Below are 27,786 nucleotides of genomic sequence, written 5' to 3'. Positions count from 1 at the left end.
AGTTCCCAGACCCTTTTCCAAGATCTGGTCCTGTTGCTATGTATCCTAAACACGGTTCAGTGTAATGTAGACTACCTTGTTTAAATTATTTGTAGTTGGCTTTAGTTTATAAAAGAGACCTGGTAGCACAGTGGTTAAGTGCTCAGCTGCTAACCAGAAGTTCAGTGGTTGGAACCCACTAGCCGATCCATGGGAGAATGGTGTGGCAGTCTGCTTCCACAAAGATATACAACCTTGGAAACCTTACGGAGCAGTTCTACTCTGTCCTATAGGGTCGGTCACTAGTGAGTCGGAACTGACTTGATGGCAGTGGTTTTGTTGTTGGTTTATAAAAACACAAACCTTAAAAATTTTCAAAATAATCAAAATTATCTTCAGTCCTTTTCTTGGGACGGTTAGAGGCAGAGCCTGAGTCCTAGCCCAGCTTGCACGACAAGGGAGCACCTGGACCCCCCAGAGGACAGACGATCACAGGATGCAGCAGGTGGAAGACTTTGGTGCTGGGCCGCCGTTGCACACCTCTGTGCCCACTGCAAGAGAAGGACAGGAGAGTGAGGGAGAAGGGTGCAGTGTGCACGAAGCCCCAGCCCTTCCCCTCTGCTGGGCGAGTCCTCCACCAGGGCTGCAGGAGAAAGGGCAGGACATGGCCCTCTGGCAGCCTAAAGCAGATTAGGCATGCTGAGCCTTTTCTTATCTCGGTGCCTTAGCCCTTGTTGACATGGTGCCCAGATTTACTGCCGGTCCTGGCCTCTGCGACCCTGGAGTCGCCTTCAATTATATTGATCTCCCCACTCAACAGCAAGGAAGAGCAGGAAACAATAATAAGCAATTCAAAGCTGAGGTAGCTGACAGGCAAATCCTGATAACAATACCATTAGAATTCTAATTTTCTCGTGTGTGTGTGTGTGTGTGTGTGTGTGTAGGGGGGTAGGGGGAGCTATCTGACGTGTTACAGTGAAGTCACATTCCCATAATATAGGACGAAAAGCTAGATAAATACCCTGGACACAGCAGAGGAAAAGAGGTGGTATGCACTTGACCCTTTTTTCTTCCCTCCCTCCCTCCCTTTCTCTTTCTTTCTCTCCCTTTCTCCTTCTCTCCATCCCTGCCTGCCTGCCTGCCTTCTTTCCTCCCTCCCTTTTCCTCCTTCCCTTTCTTCCTTCTGTTTCTCAGGTTTGCTGTTTTGTTTCTGAGGGTACCCCCCCCAAAAAGAAAGCCAAACCCATTGAGTCAATTCCAACTCATAGTGACCCTATAGGAGAGAGCAGAACTGTCCCATAGGGTTTCCAAGGAGCAGCTGGTGGATTTGAACTGTCAACCCTTTCTCTAGCAGCCTGAGTCCCTAACCACTGTACCACCAGGGCCCCTGATGTTTCTGAGGGTAGCAGGGGAATGTAGGCAGATTTTCTGAGTTACTTAGAGAAGTGCTACTTGATGGAGGAACAAAAGGACTGTTACGGGTAGATGAGGCTTCAGCTGGGCTTGCCCTCCCCTCTGTAAAGGGGGTAACCCAACTACCTCCTAAGAGGCAGGGAAAGTTCCTTGGCTAGGAGCCAGAGGGAATACTCTTAGTCCAGGCTTGTTAATTACATTTAGTCCGCAGAGCTGTTTGCCTGGAATGGAAAGTTCCAGAGACAGTGGGTAGTCCTGGTGGGTGTCTCTGCAATGCAGGAACCCAGCTGTGTCAACCACAGAGCTGTTTGCATTCTTTTCTGCCTTTTCTCCAAACTTGACTACCTGCCCCCCCCATTCTCTGTCTTTTCTGCTAACATATTCATGCACTTTAACTTGGGGGACCAGCCAAGACCCAGGGCCAGCAGAATGGCAGTTCACAGAAAGCCCCCACCTTTCTTGACCGCTGCTCTCTCCTCCTCCTTCTTCTCTTCCAAGGCCTTCACCTTGGCCTCGTACTCGTCGGCCAGGGCCTTCCACTCTTTCCTGTTGTTCTGCAGCCTGTCGAACATGGGCAGGATCTCCTCGTGGAAGCGGGAAAACTCCTGGAAGAGAACTGGAAGTCAGGATCCCTCCCGGTGGCCAGGGCTCCTGGGAGGGCTGTGGTAAGTCATTTCCAGCACTCAGCCCACAAAAGGTGCCCAGAGGAGGCCTGTCTGGTGGAGGAGGGAGAACCACTGAGAGGCCACTTCCCTAGCAAAACTCTGAAAGGAGAAGGGCTATGGGGCTGTGTCCCGTGATGGCTAGAAAGGGGAGTTGCAGGTGTAAGTTCTGAAGAAGCAGACAGTCCTGAGAGAGAGGAACCCAAGAATAAAGTAAAAGATATTGGCTGCAGGAAGGATGGGGGGGGCGGTGCAGGACTGAGGGGCGCCCCAGGTGGGGGGTGGGAAGGCGTGGGCAGACACACATGCCTTATGGCTCCCTCTCCCATCACGCACATGCACGTGCGGGTAAGTATGCAAACAGGCAAACAGGTGGTGACTGCAGGCCAGCACTGACCAGTCAGGTGGAAGCCGGGCCCATCAGAGCTTGCTCCTGGTGCAAGGGCTGGGTGCCGTGTGTGTCTGTGTGTGTGTGTCTGTATATGTGCATGTGTGTACGCGTGCACCACTGCTGCCTGTCCCCAAGGAGACAGCCACCCTGCTCAGCGACACAAAGAAGCACTCTGCCATTTTCAACTCGCTTTTTTTTTTTCTGCGTTATTTACAAGGGGCATGGCGGGGGAAGGGAAGAGCCCTCCCACCCCACGGCACTGCTGTCCCCTAACCCCACTTGTGTGTGCTTGGGCCTCTCCTCAGTAGCTGGTGTGGAGATGCGGAAGCAGTGGGAGGAGAAGCTGGGGGAGGGCTGTGTATGGACTGAACAATCTCCCAGAAAGTCCCAACCCCTGTGCCTGTGGCCCTGTTTGGAAATAGGTTCTTTGAAGATGTCATCTGTTAATGTGAGGTCATACTAGGGTAGGGTGGGTCCTAATTCCCTATGACTACCTGTTTCTGGTCGAGTCAATTCCAACTTATAGCAGCCCTAGAGGACAGAGTAGAACTGCCCCATAAGTTCTCCAAGGAGCACCTGGTGGATTTGAATTGCCAACCTTTCGGTTAGGAGCTGAGCTCTTAGCCATTGTGCCACCAGGCCTCCTCTGTATGATTGGTAGTGTCCTTATAAAAGAGAAGAGACACCAAGACAGGGAGTCAGAGGAAAGATGCCATGTGATGCCACAGCTGCAAGACACGGGGTGCCTGGAACCACCAGAAGCTTGTTGAGAAGCAGGAAAAGATTCTGCCTCAGAAGGAATCACCGCAGCTGACCTCACGGCCTCCAGCACTGTGAGACAACACCCAGCTGTCCTCGCAAGCCGCGCGCTGCGTGGGACTTTGTCATAGCAGCCCCCAGGAGATTAAGACAGGCTTATTCTCTGTAACTGCCCCCTTGGGTGTCCGTTCAGGACCTGAAAGTACACCCTGGTCCCGCCTGTCCCCACCCTCGACCAGCACTCACAGTCCAGCGGGGGGCAGCGGTGAAAGGAACTAATGATTCAGTAAAGGGAAGCTCGGGGGCCCTGGGAGCCGAGGTGGGGACTGGGCACAGCCTGGCTCTGCATCTGCAGTGCAGTCGGGGAGGACCCCACTCAGGACTTAATGAAATCATCCTCACAGCAGGGCAGGGCCTGTGGGGAGGTGTGGGCCCCAGGGACCTGGAGACCCAGCAGTGGAGCCAGCGGGCCTTGTAAGCCTTCTGAGGGGAGGGCGGGTGCGATAGGGAGAGGCTGGGGTGGCAGAACCCGCCTGCTCCTGCACTGCCAGCCGGTGGCCCTGGGCCAGTCTCCTCCTGATCTGTGACATGACATCACAGCACTGTCCCATGCACTCTTGTGTGGATCAAATGGCATAACTTGAGGACCCCACATGGCACAGGGACATCAAGTCCACCCCAGCTCATGGCAACCTTATGTCCGAGAGAAGGAAACGCTGCCTGGTCCCACACCAGCCTCGTGACCCTGGAATGTGTGAGTCCACTGTTGTCACTGTTGTCTCAGTACATCTTATTGAGGGTTTCCCCTGTTTTCACTGACCCTCTACTTTACCAACCGTGACTTTCTTTTCTAGTGATTGGTCTTTCCTGGTGATGTGTCCAAAGTAAGTGAGGCAAAGTCTCACCATCCTCGCGTCTAAGGAACATCTGGTTGTACTCATCAGGTACTCAACACAAATTTATTGAACACCTATGATGGGCTGGGCAAGTGTCAACCCCCACACCATAGTGACAAAGAGATACAACCCTGTCCTCACAGACATCTGTTTTAGGTCAAGTGCCCTGGACCAGGCCACAGTGCTGGAGGGGAAGCAGGGGACACACTTGTGCCCTCTCTGGTTTATTCCCCTCCTGTTACAATGCTCCCACTGGTCTGTGTCTGGCTCCATGCCCTGGCTGCAAGCCCAGCCCACATCCCCTCCCTGCTGCCCTGTGCCAAGGGATCGGCCCCCTCCTTGCCCCTCTGCCTCCATCCTGCCCTGCTGGTTCGTGTGAGTGAGCAGTCAGTACCTTGTACACGAAGGTGCATACGAAATCGATGAAGCCGACTTGCAGCTTTGGGAGCTCGGCTGCTTTGTTCCTGTCCATCATTGGCTTGTTGGGAGGAAGCAAGGACATGGCAAGAGTGAATGACGACATGCCTGTCACATTCCAACAGCAGCCTAAGTCCCAAGTGCTGCCTGGGGCCTGCCTCCCGCTGCCCTGGAGCCCTGCAGGGCCTCATTCAGACGCCCGTCCCCCCAGCTCAGCAACCCCAGTGAGCACATTCACGAGACACAGAATGAACCCAGTGGAGCCTCCGCTTTCCAAGTGCTTCTAGCCCAAGGGGTGCAGATGGAGCCCTGGCCCGGGAGGACCAGACCTGCTTTAACAGACCCTGTGTCCCTGGATGGTGCAAACGGTTAACATGCTCAGTGGTAGATGAAAGATTGGTGGTTCTAGTCCACCCAGAGGCACCTTGGAAGAAAGGCCTGGTGATCTGCTGCCAAAAGATCGTCCGCTGAAAATCCGGTGCGGTGCAGTTCTACTCTGACACACATAGGGGCACCATGAGTTGGAACTGACTCAAAGGTAATTGGTGGGTGCTGCCCTTTGACATGAAAAGCCAAGACACCCTGCTCTGCTCAGCCATCCTGCCCCTGGGTCCTGAGGGCTTCAGAACCGCAGCCCATTCAGCTGTTTATAGTGCTGGCTTTCTTCCCACATTCCCAAAACTCCCCTGGCGCTGTGCTGGGGACTGGCTCAAGTCCTGTTAAGACGTAGGAGTGCGGTGGCTGGGGGCAAGGACTCTCGCACTCTTGAGGCCCACAGAGAAACTTATCTGGTGCTGTCCATGGTGCTGACCCAGAGCCCAGGCATGAATGCCCATTACTCACATGCAGACCCAACCACCTTGGCCCTAGCACTCTCTGTGGTACAAGCCCAGGGTGCACACAGACTGGAGCCCCCGAGCATCCTTGCTGTAAGTCTTCCTTCTGCAGAGTCACCCCAAGTTCCCTGGCCCAGGAGGGACACACTGCTGCTTCTCCATCCTTCGGGAGACCAAGGCACCCTCTCCTGCTGAGTTTATGCCTGGTCTCCAAGCCTTCTCAGCCCTGCACTCCAGACAGCAATTCACCATTGATTGGAGCTGACTTGTGAGATGAAACCCCTTCCATCCCTTCCACACACTGTTGGAGCAATCCTATGCTGTCTGCGTCCCCTTGATTCCTATCCATGTACCATTCGTGGCACTAGCAGCATGTTCCTGACCCCGAGTTGCTGACTTAAAGACCATAGCATTGTCCCTCTCCCTCTGGTGTAGCCCCTTTACCAGCCACCTGCTTTCTCAGGGGGCTGGATGTGGACTCTGGCCCTGGGCACTCTGGTGCTGGCTCCCTACTCCCCATGGGTCAAACCCTGCCCTGGGTCTTCCTAGAGCAGAGCTCGTGGCCCAGCAAGGGCTCATCCGTGAACCTGCCTCCTTGTCCTGGACCCAAAGAGGCTCTTCTTTACTGAGCCTGTAGTCCTGGCTCTGCAGTTTTGACGACCACTTTTTACCTCTGCACGATTATCATGCTTTTATCCAAACCCCTTACATTCCATAACTTTACCCAGATCCTTAGCCACCTAACTTCATGTCAGGCTCGTGTCACATGGCTCCACAAAGTGAGATGAAGGACCAGGATCACAGAACCCCTGGGAATCTCCTACCTGCCACTCTACTAGAACCTGGATGCTCCTGAAACCCAAGTCGATGTCCGAGTCCCTTTTCAAGGATGGGAGATTCTAGAAACAATACTCACAATGGGCTGCTGATCCAGTACCGTCCTTTCCAAGTCACCTTGCTCCCAGAACTCAGCTGCCACCAGCAGAGCCACCTGAAGGCACAGAAAGACAGTCCTCATTGTGGAAACTGTTGTTATGCCCTCTCCATGACTTCCGGGCCCTGCTCTCTTGGCCTCTCTGGCTCCTTTTGCCATTGTCCCCTGGACTGGCCCAGAGCAGGCAGCAGCCCTCAGTGTTACTTGCAAATGCTGTTTTCAGTTGGAACAGGTCCGTTCCTGCATGTAAACCAGTTACCACGGAGAAAGCTCTGACTCCCGGCCGCCCCATGTGCGTTGGAGTAGAAATGCCCTCCATCGGGTTTCCAATGGCTGATTTTTCAGAAGTGGGTCCTCAGGCCTTTCTTCCAAGGTGCCCCGGGTGGATTTGGACCTCCAACATTTTGGTTAGCAGCCCAGCGCTTTGACCATTTGCACCACCCAGAGGTCCCTCCTTCATGTAAGGCCTCCCCTAAGTGCAATCTGAACCCACGGGCGCCGCGAAGGCGATGTTCACCCTGGTCTGGCCTGGGCCTGCGTGAGTTCTGACCTTGCTCTGGATCTCCCAGGGCTTAGTGATGGCAGACAGGTCACACGCGGTCATCATCATGGCCCTGTGGGACAAAGGGGGCCTCAGTTATTCCCAGACAGGAGCTTCCCACTCTTACCTCCCAGAGGCCAAGTGACCATGGTGGTGAGCAGGTCCAAATCCCAGTGTTCTTTCAGTAGTGGGGCTCACTTTCTGCACCCCGCTTTCCACCTCCAGCGTACACCAGCTGTCCCCTCTCCAAGCTCCTTCGCCTACCTCTTCTCCCCACCTCTCACCTGACGCCTCCACCCTTGCTTCCTCCCCCTTCTTACAGCCCCCAAAGGCCCTTCCATCCCTCAGCACCTCTGTGCATTCACAAACTAAAAAGTCAACAAGTGTTATCGGGCGCCTTCTAAGTGCTGGCGCTGGAAGGTGATGTACTGTGTCCTCTTTGCTCTGAGGCAGTCCTGGGGGGAGGACTTCAGTTCTGAGCCTCCATTTGTAGATGAAGACAAGGAGGCTCAGGAAGGTGAAGTAAATTATTGCCAAAGGGCACAAAGCAAGGAAAGGGCCTGTCTGAGCCCAAGTCCTGTGCTGCCTGTCCCCAAAATAAGGAGCAAGTAAGGGTGGAGTACTGTGTGTGTTTAACACATTGTTTTATTTATTTTTTTAACTTAACAATATATCTTTGAGATATTCCCATGTCAGTCCACAAAGAGCTTCCTCAGATTTTACAGTGTCATCGTATTCCATCTTATGATGGTTGGTTTTGTGTTAACTTGGCTAGGCTATGGTTCCCAGTGGTTTTGCCAAACACTTGTCTAATTGCTGTTCCATACTGTAATGTAATGTAATCATGTTCGATAATGTAATATAATGTAATGTAATCCATCAATTGATTGAAAGAGGAGTTTCCTTAGCCCGTGGTCTGCTTCCAGACTATCAATACATACTTTGAAAGAAATCACTCTCTTTCCACTCTGTGCTCTCTCTGTCACCTTGACTTACAGATCCTGGGACACAAGCCTGCAGAAATCTCTGGCTTGCTGCCTGGCCTATGGATTTTGGGACCTGTCAATCCCCCACAACTGCATGAGCTAATTCCTTGAAGTAAATCTCTCTATATAACTATACCTCACTGGTTCTGTTTCTTCAGAAAATCCTAAGAAACATCATACATAATTATTTAGCAAGCCTCCTATTGATGGTTATTTAGGTTGCTTCCACTATTTTGCTATTATAAACAATGTAACAACGAACAACCCTACATCTACCTCATATGGCACATGTACAAGCGGGTTTTTAGGGTAAATTCTCGGGAATGGAATTGTTGGATTAAAAGGGAGCATTTGTTTTGAGGCCTCAGCATCCAAGGTCTTTAACAGATGAGCTACTCTTGTTCCAGAGCATTCTGGGGGTCCCAGGGAGCTCCCCCCGACTTGTCCACAGGGAAGATTTGTAGGATCAATGAGCTAATGCATGGATGGAGAATGCTACCAGAGGTCAACCTCGGGTGTCCTGCTGACTCCCCACAGGAGGATTCCACATCCCTGACACACGCTGTCCTTTCTCTCCAGGCAGGCCCCGCCCAGGAAGCCCCAGGCAGCCCCGCCCCAGGCAGGCCCCGCCCCAGAAGCCCCCCGCCCCCCCCCACCGCAGCCCTCACTCCCAGGAAGCCCCGCCCGCAGGCAGCCCCTGCCCCTCATGCGTGGCAGTGCTCACATGACAATCTCCTTCCGAGTGGTTTCCAGGGACAAGTACTCCACCCATTTCTTCTGGTCATCGTAGTTCTTGGACTCATCTACAATCTTCTGGAACATTGTCCTCTTCCTGAACCCCGAGAAGGAAGGGAGAGCCGCGGGCCAGGAGAAGGTGCATGAGAGATGGGTTAGGGGCTGGGTGGGCACAGGCCCAGCCCCACCCAGACCTCCCCACTCTGACATCAGTGCCTCAGCCAAGTCGTGGCCCCTCGCCCACCCTAGTTGGGACCCTCTGCGCACTCCATGCACTGTCCTTGATCCTAACTCAGTCACCCCCCTTGCAGGAGAGTCAGGACCCCTCTGAGGGGCTTGGGTCTGGGGCAGAGCAGGGTGACAATCTGGGTGTTTGCGTCTGAGCTCAGCCCGCCTCGCCCTGGCCAGACTGCAGCCTACCCTTGCCTGGGGCTGGAGGTGGGGGGCTCCTGGCTGAGTCCCTCCAGGTTGGCCTCAGAACCCAGGACTCCCTGCCCCGCCCAGGTGAGGCTAAGACCCGCCTGGGGAAGGGGACTCCCAGTCCAGCTCCCAGGTGCCCAGCAGGGGCGGACCCACTTGAAGTAGAGTGCCAGGTCAGTGGCGATGATGGCGATGTCCATGAGGTGTATCACGTGCTCGTGCTGGCGCCGGTTCAGGTTCTGGTAGATGTTCAGGGTCTGCAGAGGCCAGGGGTGCCTGTCGGGGGTTTGTGCAGGCACAGGGCTGCTAGCCCACCACATGCCCAAGGGTCCTCCATGTTCATAGTTGGCCTTCCAATGGATGCTGAAGCCCACTGGGGCTCCAGCCTCCCTCCTCCCTCTGTGGGTCTCTACACCTGGGCCTCCTCTTGCCCTGAGCCCTAGCCCACGTGATTTCGCAGACTATGACCAGGGGAGGCGGGAAGAGAAAGCACTGAGCCGGGTAGGCGTCCTGGGTGCTCCAGGCCCAACCACTCTCTGGTTCCCCTGCTCCCTCTCTACTGTCCTCCAGCGGGACCCCTACTCTCCAGTTTCCACCCCAACTCCAGCCCAAACCTGTTGTCTCTTTGGCCTCCACCTCCACAGCAGTGATAGTTCCAGCCCAGGGGTGGATTAGCCAGTAAGCAAGGTACGCGCAGGCTTACTTGTGTTTACTTACTAATCTGTAGAGAACAGTCATCACTACGTCATCACTACAGAGTAGTAAGTATGCACAAGTAAGCCTGTGTGTACCTCGCTTATTGGATAAGCCACCCTGCTCCAGCCATAGATCTAACCATGCAATTTCTTTACACAATGTCCACTGCCTATTACTGATCCTCCAGGGTGGCCCAAAGCCTGTTTCAGATCCCAGATGCACCCACCGCTCCCACTGGGCCACATGGACCTCACTCTTGAACCTTTCTCTGTGTGCTCAGAACACCTGCTCCCCGAGGACAGTGACTGTGACACCGGATCCCCAGTGTGCAGACAGGGCCTGGTACGCCGGCGATGGCCAAAAGGCCAAGAAACAACCATGAATAAACCCCAGGAACAAAGATACAAACCTCCTCTGAGAGCAAGAACTTCCCAAATTCCAGATGGTGCCGTTCCAAAATGGAGGAGCCGTGGAGCTTTGCTAAGGGATTCTGGGATCTGTTGTGCAGATTTTATTAAAAAAAAAAAGGGGGTTAGAAGCCCCAATAACCGTGTAATGGATTGAATTGTGTCCCCCCAAAAGATGTGTGGGCGTCCTAACTCCTGTGCTAGTGAACGTGACCTTGTTTGGAAATAGGGTCTTTCTTTGACAATGTTACAGTGAAACCTGTGAGAGCTAGAACTCGATGGAACTGCCTTGTTTTTCCGGGTCTTGCAAGTTTTCCGCCTTTGTCAGGATGCAGTCTTACCACTTTTCTACCCTCTCTATTAGTGGCAAATATTTGCATTTTCCTTCTCTGACAGGTTTCCCCCTTACACGGGTTCCAGCTTTCACAGGTTTTAATGTATCAATTAAGCATACAGGAGCCAGGTGGGTCCTAGTCCTAATTCCTTCGAGTGGTGTCTTATAAAGAGGAGAAGAGACACAGAGAAGGACACACACAGGGGGAAGATGCCATATGAATGTCCTTCTATAAGCCAGGGAAGGCCAGGAGCCACCAGAAGCTGGGACAGTCACAGAAGGATCTTCCCCCAGGGTCTTCAGGGGGAACACGGGCTGCGATGCCCTGAATTTGGACTTCCAGACTCCAGAACTGTGAGGCAATCATTTCTGCTCTTCCACACCCCCGTCTGTGATACTTTGCACCACAGCGTGGTCACTAAGACAAGCAGCTGTGTTGCAGTGAGGGGCAGTCTCGGCACCTGCCCCTGTGCTGGGAACCTCTTGGTGCCATCCTGGACCCTGCCCCATGGTGGCAGGGCAGGACATCCCGGGGGCATTGTAGGCCCCTGAGGTGGACCCTCTTTCTGCGAGTCTGTTCCCGTGGGGTGCTCAGATCCCCCAAGGTGCTGCTGAGGCCCCCCTCCTGGGTGGGGAGTCCGCCACCCCTTCTGCCCGCACCCTGGCCACCTACTTCATCTGGTACAGGTTGTTGGTGCCGCGGTGGTCAATGTCGTGGCACAGGCCGGCCGTCACCATGGCCAAGGCCTCCAAGTCTGTATAGTAGTTTTTCAGTTTGCCGGTCTGTGGGGACAGGGTCACCCATGCCCATGAGTCCTGCAGCCTGGCCCTGTGCCCTCCCATGAGGCCCAGGCGCTACCTACCCACTTCCTGGGGGTGGGGCTGGAATGGGGGTACACCAGTCCTAGGAGTGATGGCCTTTGCTATCTCTCCTGAGAGGCTGCGTGAAGCACTTGAGGGGCTCCCCATGTGGAAGAGCACCCCCACCTCTAGGCATGTGGGGTGGGGCCTTTGGAGCCAGAAGGACTGGATCAACCCCAGGCAGCCAGGAGGCCTGATGGGAGATGCTTCTCAGTACACAGCCTGAGAGCGTTTTTGGACAGCCCTGGGCTCCCGGGGACCCTGTCCTGCCCGCCCACATCCACGCACCATGAGCAGTGTGAACATCGTCTGGGCCACGTTGAAGCCATGGCGCCAGTTGTGGTAGGTGATTCTCCGGTACCCTTTGCTGACAGAGTAAAGGAACCGCACCAGGACCTGAGGGAGGGGCAGAGAGAAACACGTGGGTTCCTGCCTGCAGAGCTGAAGTTGCTTGTGCCTCAGAATGTAAGTCCCACCAAAACGTTACCATGGCAGTGGCTCCATGGTCAAAACTGTCTTCATCCCCATCACCCATCGACCCTGCACACCCCATCACATCCCATTTCCTAGGCCCCCATGACACTCCCTACTCCCCACTGATTCACTAGTAGCTGCCTGACAGTCCTTGGCAGGTGACCCTGCCCACCCCCCAGCCGCATTCTTGGGTGGGGAGTGTTAGGTCGGGCACCTATGGTGGATGGGGGGGGGTGGCAGGAAAACGTGAGGTGGGCAGGGTAGAAGCTAAGGACCACTCCATTGTTCATTAGGTTTCTGGAGGCTCCATCTTGTTGCCCAGCCTAAAACTGGGTAGTGGACCCTGGAGGACCTTGGGATATTTTAAGAAGAAAAGGCCAGCTTTAGGCATCGGTGTTTGGATGGGGTGGATTTGTGGGTAGGCTGGCACCCAGTGCTGGAGGGGCAAGAAGGCAGCTAAAGGTCCAAAGGCTGAGGAGTTGGTAGGCGGGGGAGAGCCTTGGGGTAGTGTAAGCCCTTTGTCTCTCTGGGTGAGAGAATGCGGGTCAAAGAGAGCCTCTTAATGCTTCCACTCTGATTTTTAGGGCCAGAAACCTATCTGAAAATATTTTAAACTTGTTACTATTTTCTTTAATTTTTCTATTGAGTTTTCCCTTAGTATTTGATAAAATTTTCTTTTGAAAATGCCAGCCTGCTCCACTTGCTTTCAGAAGACTATGAGGAAAGACGGTTCCCTCTCCTGGGCGTGAGGAAGCAGATACCACATGCCCTTTGGAATGGAGGTGAAAGCAGGAGAGGAGCAAGAAAGCGACAGGGAGGGAGCAGAACCATGGGGCAAAGAGTTGGGGACCCTGGGAAAGTCATCCCTTCTCCCTATGGTGATCTCTGAAGAGTTCTGCTGGGTTCAAACCCTAGAGGATGTTGTGTGCTTTCTGTTAGGTGATAGGCTGGTCGTATTTGCTCTCTACTCCCCCTAAACCTCCAATTACTACCCAGCGATGCACCTAATGATTAAACTACCTGTAATTTATCTTCACCAAACCATGCATCCATCTATCCATTCACCTGCTCACCCACCCATCCATCCACCAGCCCGTCCGCCATCCATCCACCCATCATCCATCCATTCATCCATCTACCCACTCACCCACCTTATCCATCCACTGACCTGTATTCGCCCATCCACCCATCCATCTCCTCATCCACCCATATTCACCCATCACCCATCCATCCACTTGCCTCCCATCCACCCACCAACCCATCCAATCATTTATTCTAGACATACTTGCTAAGTATATTCTACCTGACTGCCTTGTTCTAGACTCTGGTATATGATGATGAACAAAGCAGCTTCAGTTGCTACCCTCGGGGAGTTTGCAGTACAGGGAGTGGGGGTGCGGAGGACCTACTACCTATTCCCTATGGGAAAGGACATTTTCAGCACCTTTGATTATATTTGCACCCTTTTCAGGGTGACTTTCAATTTGTTTACTTTTTAACATTTTCACATATTTGTAGCCAATGTTTCTAAGGAGATTTCTGCTTTCACTTCACAAATTTGTAGATTAGCTTGTAACTATTTCTGCCCCCTTGAAAGGTCTGAATGGCAAACTTAAAAAGACATGGCAACATTAATTTTGGAGAACTGCCTGGGTGGAGCAGCTCCATGAGCCTGTACCAACCTGAGCTGCCTCTCTGGATGTGCGTGGGGGCCAGGGTACAGGAAGAGGCATCCCTGAGAGAAGGGCACCACCTCTCAGGGTTCAGGAAAGTTGCTTTCCTGGCCTGGACCAGCTATGGCAGGAGGTGCTGGATCCCAGACGGGACTTCCTGTGCATCTCTGGTGCATGTGCTGTGTCTACCAGTGTCCCACGCTCGGGTGTGATGTTAGGATTAGATGGTTAGAGCCTAATGATGAAGATTAGAACCTAAAGTTCCCCAAACTGGCCTATGCAACACAGCCTTCACAGACCCCTGAAATTCCTGATAAATTCACATGGGCATAAAAGCACGGCCACCTCCTCACCATGTTCCTCCTTAGCCTGTTCCAGTTTTAATTCCGTCCCGGCCACTCCCTGGAATGACTTTTGTCAAGGTCTCCAACCACTTCCAACATGTTAAATCCACTGTCAGCTCCCCACCCTTATATGACTTGGCTGCTTGACCACTCCCTCCTTGAAATGGTTTCTCTTGGTTTTTAAGACACCAGCTCCCTCCTGCGCCACTGACTCCTTCTTACCTTTCGTTCTCTGCTTTGTGTCTAGACGTTAAGACATCACAGCTCAGTGCTGGTTCTCTCCTCTCTTCTCACTCTTAAGGTGGCCTCACCCAGCCTTGAAGGGCTCTAAGTACCATCTATAGGAATCCCTGGGTGCTACAAACAGTCAATGTGCTTAGCTGCTCACCGAAAGTTTGGGGGTTCAAGTCCACACAGGGGTGACTCAGAAGAAAGGGCTGGCAGACTTCTCTGTCTGGGATCACAATAGAGGGTCCCAGGCAGAGTGAGAGAAAAATGTAGAACAAAAATTAAATCCATAAAGAAGACCAGACTTACTGGTCTGATAGAGACTGGAGGAACTTTAGAGCCTACAGCCCTAAGACATCGTTCTAACATGGAACTAAAGCCATTCCTGGAGACCATCTTTCAGCCAAACAATAGACAGGCCTACAAAACAAACAACAATACCTGAGAGGAACAAGTTCTTTAGAACAGTTAATTCTATGAGACCAAAAAGGCAAAATCTGCCTGAAAGCAAAGACGAGAAGGCAGGAAGGGGTAGGAATACTGGATGAAAGGTATCAGGGAACCCAGGGCAGAAATGGGGAGAGCGCTGACACATTGAGGGAACAGTGACCAGTGTCTTAGAACAGTCAGTGTACAAATTGTCAAATGGGAAGCTATTTTGCTCTATAAACCTTTACCTAAAGCATAATTAAAAGAAAAAAAAAGGTCTTGCAATCTACTTTTGAAAAAACAGCCATTGAAAACCCTGTGAAGCACAGTTTTACTCTGACACACATGGGGGTGCCATGAGTCAGAATCAACTCAACAGAACTGGTTTTTATACCCTGATAATCAGATCATTTCAAACGCACACCTCCACCATGGACTCTCTCTGAGCTCCAGTCTCAGGTATGCACCTGCCTACTCCTTGCTCCACATCACGTGTCTGTCAATTTGTTGTACTGTGGGGGCTTGCGGTTGTGATGCTGAAAGCTGTGCCACCAATATTTCAAATACCAGCAGCATCACCCATGGTAGAGAGGTTTCAATAGAGCTTCCAGACAAAGAAGAAGGACACAGTGGTCCACTTCTAAAAATACTGGCCAGTGAAAACCTTATGAATAGCAGTGGAGCACTGTTTGATATAGTGGCGGAAGACGAGCCCCTCAGGTTGGAAGGCACTCAAAATACAACTGGGGAAGAGCTGCCTCCTCAGAGTAGAGTCAACCTGAATGACGTGGATGGAGTAAAGCTTTTGGGACCTTCATTTGCTGATGTGACACTACTCAAAATGAGAAGAAACAGCTGCAAACATCCATTCATAATTGGAACATGGATTGTACAAAGTATGAATCAAGGAAAATTGGAAGTTGTCAAAAATGGAACACTTGAAGATCAATGTCCTAGGCATTAGTGAGTTGAAAATGGATTGGTATTGGTCACTTCGAAGGGGACAATCATAGGTCTACTATTGCTGGGAATGACAACTTGAAGAGGAACATTGTCCCATTCATTGTCAAAAAGAACATTTCAAGATCCAAACTGAAGAACAATGCTCTCAGTGATAGGATAACAACCATATGTCTACAAGAAGACCAGTTAACGAGACTACTATTCCAATTCACACACCAACCACTAAGGCCAAAGGTGAAGAAATTGAAGATTTTTACCAACTTCTGCCGTCTGAAATTGATCAAATATGCAATCAAGATGCATTGACAATTACTGGTGATTGGAATGCAAAAGTTGGAAACAAAGAAGGATCAGTAGTTGGAAAATATGGCCTTGGTAATAGAAATGACCCTAGAGATTCCATGATAGAATTTTGCATTGGAAATATCTTTTTTGAACAACATAAATGGTGACTATACAAGTGGACCTTGCCAGATGGAATACACAGGAATCAAATCAACTACATCTGTGGAAAGAGATGATGAAGATGCTCAATATCCTCAGTCAAAACAAGGCCAGGGCTGACTGCGGAACAGACCATCAATTGCTCACACGCAAGTTCAAGTTGAAAATGAAGAAAATTAAAACAAGTCCAGGAGAGCTGAACTATGACCTTAAGTATATCCCATCTGAATTTAGAGACAATTTCAAGGATAGATTTGACACATTGAACACTAATGACCGAAGACCAGATGAGTTGTGGGATGATATCAAGGACATCATACATGAAGAAAGCAAACGGTTATTAAAAAAGAAAGAAAAGACCAAAATGGATGTCAGAAGAGGCTCTGAAACTTGCTCTTGAGTGTAAAGTAGCTAAAGCAAACGGGAGAAATGAAGTAAAAGAGCTGAACAGATTTCAGAGGGCAGCTTGAGAAGACAAAACCTAAACCAAACCAAACCCGCTGCCGTCGAATCAATTCCGACTCATAGTGACCCTATAGGACAGAGTAGAACTGCCCCATAGAGTTTCCAAGGAGCGCCTGTCATATTCGAACTGCTGACCTTTTGGTTAGCAGCTGTAGCATTTAACCACTACGCCACCAGGGTTTCCTGAGAAGACAAAGTATTATAATGGCATGTGCAAAGACCTGGAGTTAGAAAACCAAAAGTGAAGAACACGCTCAGCATTTCTCTAGCCTGCAGTTGTAGAGGCTGGAAAATCCCACGTCCATGGGTCAGACTGGAGGGTTCTCCGGACTCACGTGGCTGCAGGGGTTGGTGAACCCAAGCTCAGCAGGTCAGACAGCAGGCCCCTGGCTCACAGGCTGTGGAGGCTGACGAATCCCAAGATTGGCAGGTAAGCTGCTAGCTCAAGTCCCATGAACTGGAGGTCAGGTGGGGATCCAGAGTGAGCAAAAGCCAGCCAACTTTGCCAGAAAATTCACATATATTGTCCACATATATTGGATGTAGGCTACAGCCCCAAGGAAACTCTCTTTCAACTGACTGGCTGCTTCTAGCAGATCTCATCATGGAGGGGATTACATTATATTAGACCTCATTATGGAGGTGATTACATCATTACATAACTGCCAAACTACATCATAACTGCCAAATCACTGAAAATCATGGCCCAGCCAAGTTGACACACAACCTTAACCATCATGGATGGGCTCAAACATAGCAACAACTGTGAGGATGGCGCAGGACTGGGCAGCGTTTCGTTCTGTTGTACACAGGGTTGCTGTGAGTTGGAACGGACTCCACGGCACCTCAAAACAACAACAACGCTCATTGCTCCGGGACATTTCCAATAACTTCCAGAACAAGACTTCCAGTCGCGAGCTCAAATCCACTCCTCCTCCTCTCTGCCCCGTGTAAGGAAGTGGCACCACAGCTCACCCTGTTGCTCAGGCCCTAAATCTGGAAGCCATTCTGGGCTCCTCTTTCCTCACACCCTTGTCCAATCCCTCAACAAGCCTGCCTGTGCTGCCTCTGAAACACTCCCGTCTCATTTGCCAAGACTCACATAACTTTGGCCTCGAGGGATGTGAGCTTTCTTGGAAAGGAGGAAGCTGCTTACCAGAGAGGAAAAATGTAACTTAACAGACACTACTTTGGAGAAGTCACTATTATGCAGATTGACTCCCAGGGTGGTTGCCCCATTCCCATCTCCCCGTCATGCCTGGTCCCACCATTCCTCTGGGGGACTCCTCCTTCACCCCATGCCTGCAGCCCCCTTACCTCCTGGGGGATCTGGAACTTGCGCACCACGCCCAGCTCATAGTACATCTGGATACCACACTTGACCAGCTCCAGCTCCGTGCACTCCAGGTCTGAGAAGTGGAACTCATAGATGGCGAACTTGGTGGGCCCCGGGAGCTCTTCTTTCTGGGGAAGGGAGGGGGGGCTAAGGGAGGCCGGCCACTGCAGCCCCTGCTTGTTCCTCATCTCTCCTCCTTCCAGAGCCATCTGTCCAGCCTCATACTCCCAGAGCTCACCAAAACCCCAGGCTTCTCCGGTGACTCCCGCTCTTCCAGACATTCTGGCCTCTAGCTGGGGGCTTTCGCAGCCCCTGCCTGCTCAGCCTTCCTTCCTCCCCTCTTCTCCCACCGGGTGCCCAGTGCCAAGGGACTCGCCCGTCTGGGCAGACACAATGACACTGTCAGGGACACACAAAAACACACCCACAAGGAGACACACACAAAAGGTATACAGGCACACAAAGACACACAGGGACATACAGAGGTACTCAGGGATATACCTGGATACACAGGCACACACGTGGTTACACAGGCAGACATGTGAAAACACAGGCACACATGGACTCACTGCACACACATGAATATATACATACACGGAGACACTAGCATACACACACGCAAGCACATGGTTGAACACACAGGCAGACATGGATAATGGTCGGCACATGAACACACACACATACAGTTACAAACGCACACACCGGGATCTGTAAGGGCAGATGATACAAATTAAAAATAAGGAAGCGGCACCCTGCTGCCTTTTCTTTCAGCACTGCCTTTAGAAACTTATTGTCAGTTCATTCTCTGTCTCTTTGAAAAGCATGAAAACCAAGAACTGGGAGCCTTCTCTTTTGAAATGTAGCCATCAAGGTAGATCACACTCCTACCGCCTAGTTTCGTGGAAGGAAATTAACAGGACTTCAGGTGGCTCCTGCCATAAAGATGCTAAAAATTAGCAATTTTATCTTGGAAATGTGAATGCAAAGGGTCGTATCCACTTAGCTATATAAAAGTGGAAGAATTCGCTTTGTCTCAGCCATCTTCTGCTGATTGCCTGTGATGCATCACATTTTGCTTTAATGCTTGTTCAATAATAAAACTGTTTTCTTTCTCTTCTATTTTTGTGGGGATGTTTTCTGGGTTGGGAACAAATTTTGTTTTTAATTATATTTCCCCAACAATAGAAACACAACAACAATACATGTATACACAGGTATACAGATGGGTACACAAGCATACATGCAAACACAAAACACCTGGATATACAGCCGTACACACAATTACACAGGCACACCTATGGATACAGAGGCACTCACACAGGTACACTGGCACACACATGAATACACAGGCGCAAACACAGATACAGAGACACACACATAGATACACAGATACACATGAAAACACACGAATACACAAAAGAACCTGGACACGCAGGCACACACATGGTTCCAAAAGCATACACATGGATATGGTGCACACACATAGACAGGCACACACATGACACACAAGCGCACACATGGGTACAGTGCACACACATAGATACACAGGCATACACATAGTTACACTGGCATACACATGGACACGCACATGCATGGAGACAAGACACACACACGGATAGACAGGAGCACATAGGGATACATGGTGCACATGGATACACAGACACACACTTGGGTAGACAGGCCCACCCGTGATACACAAGCACACATATGGATACACAGGCACACACATGGATACACAGATGAACACACGGATACACTGATGCACGCGTGGACACACTGGCGCACACAGGGATACACAGACACAGATATGGACACATTGTGATACACGTAGATTCGCTGGCACATCCCAGGCAGACTCCCACCACACAGAGACACACACTCAGACACTGGGCACTACAGGTACCAGTTAACTTCCTGAGCCTCCAGATGCTGAGTCAAAGCCCTGTCACTTAGACCCACAGACGTCGGATGGTTCTGGGCAAGTGAGACAGGCAGACATGCGGTGACGTAGACATTACACAGTGTCCGTAGTGATCCAGCCATGTTCTCTGTGAGCACACCACAGACGTGTGCACGTGCACAGGCACACATACACACGTACAGTTGCACACACACACACCTGGGAAAACACAGATGGAGACTTAGTCCAAGTCATATGCTCACACAGACTAAAATATTGGATAGTCAGGACAATCAACAGAAGAGACAGACAGACACACAGATACATCTGGTAGCATAGACACCAAGTTAATTTTTGAGCAGGACAAACGCTCTGAGGCACATACTTCTCAAGACTCTACACTAAGTAAGGCAGACACATGTATGCTGAGAAGTACAGACACACACACAAGACCCTCACAAGATGACTTTACAAGCTCAGAGAACACCCCAGCCTCCTGGGAACGGAGACGTCTCCGACATCCCAGTTCTCAGGCGCTTCCAGTCTGCACCTGAAGGATCGAGTCTGCTTCCTTACCAAGATTTGCCGCAGCTCTTCCTCCTCACATTCAGCAGGCTCCTTTCCAAGGCGCTCTCTTGTCGGCTAATGAAGAACAACAGGCGTGTTATGAGACAGAGTCATAACGTATACCCGTCATGGGCAGGGGACAAATGACAGGGTCGCCTATACCCATCATGAGCTCTTGCGATGATCAACCTGATGCCTCCAAACCCTCCGTCCACCATGAACGTGGGACAAACTCTGCTATACAAGGAACAGCCATCACAAGTTCACCTTCCATCCCTGAACCACGGCACCTCTCTCTGCCTTGTACCTTCAGTGGCTCTAAGCACCTGACATACAAGTGACCCTATGGGCTCCTGCACCCACTCTCATGTACACTGACTGGGTCTCTCCCTTCTGGACGGATCTGTCGCCCCTCTTCAGGGCTGCCCTCCAGGGCTCAGAGCCGGGGGTGGTCTCCAGGGTACCCAAGGCTTGGCCACATGGAAGATGCTGTGGCTCTGCTGGGGCTTACGGTGTCCATAGCACCTTAGTACAGGGACTGCTTTGTCTTTGATTTCTCCACTCCTAGAAGAGGTTCAAGGAGCCCTGGTGGCACAGTGGTTAAAACTACTCAGCTGCTAACCAAAAGGTCAGCAGTTTGAACTCAGCAGCCACTCTGCCGGAGAAAGAAGTGGCAGTCTGCTTCTGTAAAGATCACAGCCTTGGAAATCCCATGGGACGGGGCAGTTCTACTCTGTCCTACAGAGTCACTATGAATTGGTATCAACTCCAGGGCAGTGGGTTCAGTTTTGGTTTTAGAGGAGGTTTCCTGTCCAAAAACCCTCCTGGGCAGGACAGCAGCTTTGACAGTCCCACGGAGGAGGTGGACAACATCTGAGCCACAAAGGACAAAAACTGCCCTGGGAAGGTCTGGCCAGAGCCTCTAATTGCCAAGATAAGTGGCAATGTGCGTGGTTGGGGCTAACATCTCCTGAGTGTCCCTGTCTCTCAGGTGCTGTCCTGAGCACTTCACAGGGGTAATTGATGGAATCATACCACCCTACGAGGCAGGACTACTTATTCCCCTTTTACAGAGGAAACTAAGGCACAGAGAAGAAACTCATGCTGGGTCATACAATGTGTGGGGACCCCAGGCTTGAACCCGGCCGTCTGATCCCAGGGGTGTGTGGTAACACCTGGGCGACCCTGCCTCCCTGTTGGGCAGAGGAGGGACCAATGGAGTGATGGGAGCGGTACCAGGATCTCCTGAATTTCATCCTTGTCGCATTTCACATGGTACAGAACCATGTCTTGGGCGATGTCCTTGCGATTCTCCAGCTTGTTCATCTTGTCATAGGTGTCAGTGTTCAGCACTGACCAGCCCAGGAACTGAGTCAGGGACTGGGAGACAGGACAAACAGTGTCACCAACCCCCATCACACCTGCACTGAGTACCTACCTACTGTGTGCCAGTCCCTGCATCTTAGAATGAGGATTCCTGGGTGCCACTTGGATATAGTGAGTGCTCTGAATGGGGTCTCCAGGATGCCCACCAGAGGCTCCTAAGAATGGGACCTCTTGAGCTTTTCCTTGTTCCTGCTCTCCCTGGCCTTCACGCTGGGCCAGGGTGGCTAACGTGAAGGTAGGGAGGGACCCCACACAACCAGCGTCCCACACCATCACTCAAGATGTCACCTCCAAAGCCACGCCTGGTGACAGGACTTTACCTCCATGAGAACTTCATCCTGCTCGTCAAAGGGCTTCCCATCTTTCCTGTTGTAGAACGTCGCAACCCCCACAATCTCCTCCTTTTTGTTGACAATGGGCATGGACAGGACATTCTTGATGGTCCACCCAGAGTCGTCAAGTGGTCCCTCCTGCAGGAAGAGGTCTTCAGAGATGACCCCATGCTCTGGTCTGACCCTGGCCAGAGCTTCTTACCAGAGAGTGTAAGCCTCACTCATGCTTCAAACAGTGACAATTGGGTTATTGTTCCTCGCTCTTCACTCCCTCCCTGCAGGTGAATTTTACCTCCATGCATTCTGGGACATGACTTCTTCCATTATAGGAGGTAGAGGATATTTTCCCACCAGGGCCAGCTCCACGGCTGTGTAAGCTGTGCAGTCACACAGGGCTCCATTCCGAGAAGGGCTCCACATCTGGCTGAACGTTCTGTTGTTGTCTTAAAGCTCTTAATAATTGCTGAACAAGGGGCCTCACGTTTTCATTTTGCATTGGGCACCACAAATTATGTAGCTGGTCCTGTCTCCCATCTCACTGACGCTGGATTTGGTCAGTGAAATGTGGAAGGTGACCAGTTTCTAGAGGAGGCCCTTAGAGTCAGAACATGTTTTCACTGGTCCACTTGTCCCTCTGTCTCTCCCAGGAAAGAGCCTACCCTGGTCACATGGTCATATGTTCCCAGATAAAGACATGTGGATCAGACTTGAACTCTTGGTGGGGCCCAGCCTGGTCCAGCCAAATTGAGCCAAGATCAGCTGAGCTCCAGATGAGCCCAGCTAAGATCAGCCATGTCTTAGTTGAGCCCAGCCAAGATCAGTTAAGCCCCAGCTGAGATCAGCCTAGCCCCAGCCAAGCCCAGTCAAGATCAGCTGAGCCCAAGCAAGATTAACTGAGCCCCAGCTGAGCTCTGCCAAGATCAGCCAAGCCCTAGCCAAGCCCAGCCAAGATAAGCTGAACCCAGTCAAGATGAACTGAGCCCCAGCCAAGCCCAGGCTGAGATAAACTGAGCCTCAACGGAGCCCTGACTGAGATCAGCTGAGCCCCAGCCAAGAACAACTGAGCCCCAGCCGAGCCCCAGCCAAGAACAACTGAGCCCCAGCTGAGCCCCACCCAAGACCAGGTAAGCCCCACCAACCTGCAGACCTGTGAGCATGAAATACATGCTTGTTATTTTCAACCACTAAGATTTTCAGTTTTTCAAGCAGCAAAGACTAATTCAGTCCATGTTCCTAAACCAAAGCCTCTTCCTTCCTAAACAAAATACAATTGCTATTAATTAATAGATACCTGAAAGTTAAACATTTCATCAGCGGGGGCATTCATAATGTTACAGATCTGAAAAAGGATCAGAAAACAGTCTCACCTGAAGCAGTCACATGTAAAATACAATTCTAAAAAGGGCCACCCAACCCCAGCCTCACTTGCAAGCAGTGAGCTTCCAACTAGGCAAAGCAGAGCAGCCAAGCGTTGGCTGGGGCACACGTTCAGGCTGGCGGGCAGGGCTGGCATGTGGGGGAGACAAGCGCAAGCAAGCAGCAGACACTGCGCGAAGGCAAGGCACTGGGGGCCACCAGACAGCTCTGGACTCACAAAGCCACTTTCTGCCACATAGGTTGGAAGGCCGCTGGCCAGGGCCCAGTGATCGGCTGGGGGTGTACTGGGAAGAGAGAAGTAAACGGTCAGATGGACTAGATGCTTGAGGTTGTTAGATGTGTCCATGTAGATTTTTGGTACACAAACACACGTTTTAACTGCTATTCCATTCTCTGAGCTCCAGGGTCCAGGGGGCAGCAGTGTATGGAAGTGGATGGACCCAGAAAGGCTGGTGGGTCATGGGAATCTGGTGCGGGCCTGAGGAGAATGAGAGGAGGCAGGGGAAGGGGCTTGGGGGGTGTCTGTGTTGTCTCCTTTCTCCTCCCAACTCTGCCCATGCTGGGACCACTTGCTCTGTAGGGACCCCCTTCTCCCCTACTGAGGGCCACATGGCTTCATTCCTGCCCCTTGGGGCTCAGTGTTGGTCCCCAGTCCTGTGGGTCTGGCCCTGTCCAGTGCCCAGGCCTGCCACCTGGATCCCAGTCCCTGCTTGATAGGTTTATGGGATTGTGGGGTCACATGGCCATGAGGCCATGGGCTTGGGGATAACTGACCACCTTTCTCAGTGTCCCTGGGCTCAGCTGATCTTGACTGGGCTTGGCCGGGGCTAGGCTGATCTCAGCTGGGGCTTAACTGATCTTGGCTGGGCTCAGCTGAGACATGGTTGATCTTAGCTGGGCTCATCTGGAGCTCAGCTGATCTTGGCTCTGCCCTGCCCTCCACCAGCTGTGCTGCCTGAGGCTTCCCCACCACCCCCAGCCTCACCGCGGGAGCAATGCCAGACCTGCCCCTTCTAGCAGCTCCATCGCCTGGGCTGGGCTGGCTGAACCAAGATGGGACCCTGAGGGCCTCAGAGGTCAGTAACGGCTGATGGGGCCAGTCCTGCCCCCTGCCCGGCCATCTCACCCAATCCCCCTGGATGTCCCCTGGCTAGTCACCTCTCCACCTCCTAGCACCGCTTCTCACCCTCCCCGAGAACAAGGAGTTAGTGTCCCTCCCTACCCCGCTCCCCTGAGACCATAAAGCAGGGAGCTCCTGGGGCCCAGGTCCGCTGCCTTTAGGGGCTGAGCTGAGCCTGAGAGGAAGGCCCCCAGTCTCCATGAGACACTTCTCGGGAAGCCCTGTCACTTACGAGATGACTTCTCAGGAAGCCCTGTCACTTACGGGATGACTTTGATGTCCTCCTTGCCGTGCAGGATGTAGTCAATGACTTTGTAGAAAAGGATTTCCTGAGAAATGGCACCGCGTCAGTCATTAAGGGTCTCCCTGGGCCCAGCCCCTGGCAGGCACCCTCCCTGAGCACTTGAAGAGATGCCAGGGGCCCCCCCCACCCGGACACACACACATGCACGAATATCCACCAGGGTCCACCCACCACCCATTCCCACACATATGTATTTATACACACATACACACCATAGACATGCCCACCGTGCACATGTGTCTTACACATACACATACACATGCACACACACACGCGTGGACACACCACACACACATATTCATGTACACACATGCAGACCGTCACTGATACTCCCAGGACACACTTTGCACACTGACTTAGATCTATCTTCTCTCTGTGTCACATCCAACCCTCCCCAACAGGGCCCCATACTCCACACACACGCCGCCCACCAGGCCACACCTAAGACCACACACTGACATTCTCCCACAGTCCTGGCTGGGCAGGTACACCCGCGCCACCCACTGTCATCCACATGAGCACAGGGGCTGGCAGGCTCTGGTGCTTTGGGGCACGTGTGGATGTTAGCGAGTGTGCGCGTACACACACATACACAGAGACACACACACAGTGATGACAGACAGCCGTCACAGCCGTCACCGCCAACACTTGCGCAGTTCTCCCCACTGCCAGGACTCTTCTACGCGCTTTGCACCCACAACTCATGGAATCCTGACAACACCCCTGCAAGGAGGGTGCTCTTATCGCTCCATTTGACAGATGGGGAGACTGAGGCACAACCAGACCGTGCAGCATGTCCCAGGTTGGATCCTGGTAAGCAGCCGAGGTATCTGACTCAGGAGACTGTGCCTCTACCCACTGGACCACACACCTCTCTGGTGTGTGCACACACACACACATTCACACACAGTCCCAGCCGGGAGAGATGTTATGAAGATTTAAGGACGGGGCAGCAGGGGCACTGGCCAGTCAGAACAGACACTAGCGATTACCACCTGGCCGGTGATCCTTATCTGGGGGACCAGGCCCGGCCGCCTCACCCCCAGGAGCACCAGAGTCAGGGGGAGACACAGATGGACACTCAGGGGTCTGCCCCTCAGGGCGAACATGCAGCCGGCCAGGCCGTGACCACCTGTCCTGTCTCCACACCATCCCACCTTAGCCCTCCCCTAACCGGGGGTTGGGCTGGGACAGACTCCTCTCCCACCCTAGAGCTGGGGCCAGAGGAACCCAAGGGTCTGGGCTGCACTATCCCCTTGCCTCACCCTGACTTACCCGGCCATCGGGCGTCCGTGGGCCCGAGTATGGCTGGGCTTCCCCCATCAGCACAGGCCACACGTCGAAGAATTCCTGGGTTGAGGAGAAGCAACAAGTGGTCAGTGCTGCCGCCGGAGCTGGGCGAGGCGGGCAGGAGCCCCCCAGGAAGCCTGGGCCTCACCTTCTCCTTGGTCATGTCCAGGAGGCCCACTGAGTACCGGTCGCAGTTCAGGTAGGCCCTTACGGTGTAGAAGGCCTTGTGAAACTGCCGCTCGATGTCCGTCAGCTCCTCAAACACCTTGTTGGCCGACCACAACAGCACCTGGGGGGGCACACCTGTGGGCCCATGGCCACACCCAGACCCACCCGTCTGACCATAGCAGTACACACACACACACACACACATACATACATACACTGCCCACAGCACACACAAGGGGACCCAGATACCACCTGACTGCAGGAGGAGCCACTGACTGCCAGCCACACCTCTAACAGCTCTGGAACTGGGGTGTCATCCACAACCCATGAGCACAGAGGCCCCCAGAAACCCACTGGACAGTGAGGCCACCAGGCTGGGAGCCCGTCCCTTCTATTCACCACCTAGCGCTGGACTGGCACTCGGTTGAGTGGTGAATGAATGTCTGAATAAACATTTAAATCAATTGCCATGAGCTTGAAATGGAAAGATGTGACCATGCAGCCGCACAATGGACCACTCTCATGAGCAGCCTGAGATGCTGGTGTTTGAGGGTAGCGATTCATTGCTTTCTGGATATCAGGCCCTTTCGTGGGCTCAGCAAAGTGAATCTGAGAGTAATGATTCACTAACACGCTCCGTGGGGCAAGGCCAGCTGGCCCTGCCTGGGACATCACTCCCTGGCCAGGGCTGGGACTCACTCCTTGTAGCTCTCCGTCCCACCCAGCCTGGAGCCCCATTTCTCTGGTTCTCCCATCATTGCCCAAAAGCAGACCCCTCTGGTCCCTGCTCTCTCGCACCATCACCCTCACAGCTTCGTGTACCCTCTTGCCAGTGCTGAGTGCCGCCTAGTGCCAAGTCCTTTTCCTCCACCGTGATTCCTCCTTGCAGCCTCCCTTCCTGCCAGCCCCTCTCTTGGGTCCTCTGTAGTCCCCTGTGCTCCTTGCTATTACCGAAGACACCACCTCTCAGTGTCATCTAACCAGAAGGAGCTGCCCAGGCTCCGTGCCCCTCTGAAGGCCAGCTGGAGTCCTCCCGCACACACCCACCTTCAGACCAGGGTCTATTCCTGTGTATCCCCATACGTCCCCACTGGGGGAGCTCATGTTGGCCATGCCCACTGCTACCCCACACCAAGGCATGATGACTTTGACTTCTGGTGTCCTGTCTACTCCCGCCTGCCACTATCCTGGGAGCTATCAATGCCCTGGGCATCTGTAGCCTCTATATCCCCAGCGCACTCTGCCTCTGAAATCCTGGACTCACATATGTCCAGAGACTCCTGTGCCTCCAATTCTCAGCTCTGCTCACGCCGCTCCTACACTGGAACTTCTGGTCACCCCCCACCATTTATGACATAGCCAACACTTCTTTGATACTGCCCCTACCTTAGTCAACCCCTGCCTTGACTCCCTAGCAATCCAAGGGACATGAATTTCTGCACCACCAGCTGGCAAGTGATAGGTGAAACCTACCACTATCCAATACCAAGTCCACTTGTGGGAGAGAAGCACAAACCGAGTCTATGTCAGGAGATAAACACAACACCAAGCCCAGGGGTGGGAGAAACGCACACCGTGCTTTTCATCGATGGGGGAACACGGCCATCAGACACGCTACAGGAGAAATGCACAATAGCAGTCCACTGTGAAAGAAACAACACCAAGTCCGCTATCATGGACCATCTCACAAGCATAGAGTGCATGCCTGTGAGTGTGTGT

The 27,786-nt window shown here is 52.4% G+C and overlaps 1 protein-coding gene across 2 annotated transcripts in view; it reads right to left on the bottom strand.

Moving 5' to 3' along the window:
- Positions 1-391: 391 nt before the first annotated feature.
- The window catches only part of PDE6B (phosphodiesterase 6B), a 54,797-nt gene continuing 27,402 nt past the window's right edge, over positions 392-27,786 (bottom strand). The window contains exons 4-22 of one of the 2 annotated variants that reach the window (XM_064286087.1): positions 26,048-26,188; positions 25,885-25,959; positions 24,570-24,634; positions 23,403-23,469; positions 23,100-23,147; positions 21,797-21,946; positions 21,327-21,470; positions 20,100-20,165; positions 17,605-17,751; positions 11,556-11,663; positions 11,080-11,189; positions 10,075-10,162; positions 9,126-9,226; positions 8,539-8,646; positions 6,838-6,901; positions 6,270-6,344; positions 4,495-4,578; positions 1,847-1,997; positions 392-530 (exon numbers count right to left, since the gene is read on the bottom strand). In XM_064286087.1, the coding sequence (XP_064142157.1) occupies positions 469-530; positions 1,847-1,997; positions 4,495-4,578; positions 6,270-6,344; positions 6,838-6,901; positions 8,539-8,646; positions 9,126-9,226; positions 10,075-10,162; positions 11,080-11,189; positions 11,556-11,663; positions 17,605-17,751; positions 20,100-20,165; positions 21,327-21,470; positions 21,797-21,946; positions 23,100-23,147; positions 23,403-23,469; positions 24,570-24,634; positions 25,885-25,959; positions 26,048-26,188 (1,854 nt within the window). In that variant the 3' untranslated portion in view covers positions 392-468. Of the gene's footprint in view, positions 531-1,846; positions 1,998-4,494; positions 4,579-6,269; positions 6,345-6,837; positions 6,902-8,538; positions 8,647-9,125; positions 9,227-10,074; positions 10,163-11,079; positions 11,190-11,555; positions 11,664-17,604; positions 17,752-20,099; positions 20,166-21,326; positions 21,471-21,796; positions 21,947-23,099; positions 23,148-23,402; positions 23,470-24,569; positions 24,635-25,884; positions 25,960-26,047; positions 26,189-27,786 lie in introns of those variants that run through there. The other variant, XM_023549725.2, reaches the window with a different exon arrangement.

Source organism: Loxodonta africana, chromosome 5 (assembly GCF_030014295.1).
Source record: "Loxodonta africana isolate mLoxAfr1 chromosome 5, mLoxAfr1.hap2, whole genome shotgun sequence".
Lineage (NCBI taxonomy): Eukaryota > Metazoa > Chordata > Mammalia > Proboscidea > Elephantidae > Loxodonta > Loxodonta africana.
This window is presented reverse-complemented; position numbering and strand designations above follow the sequence as displayed.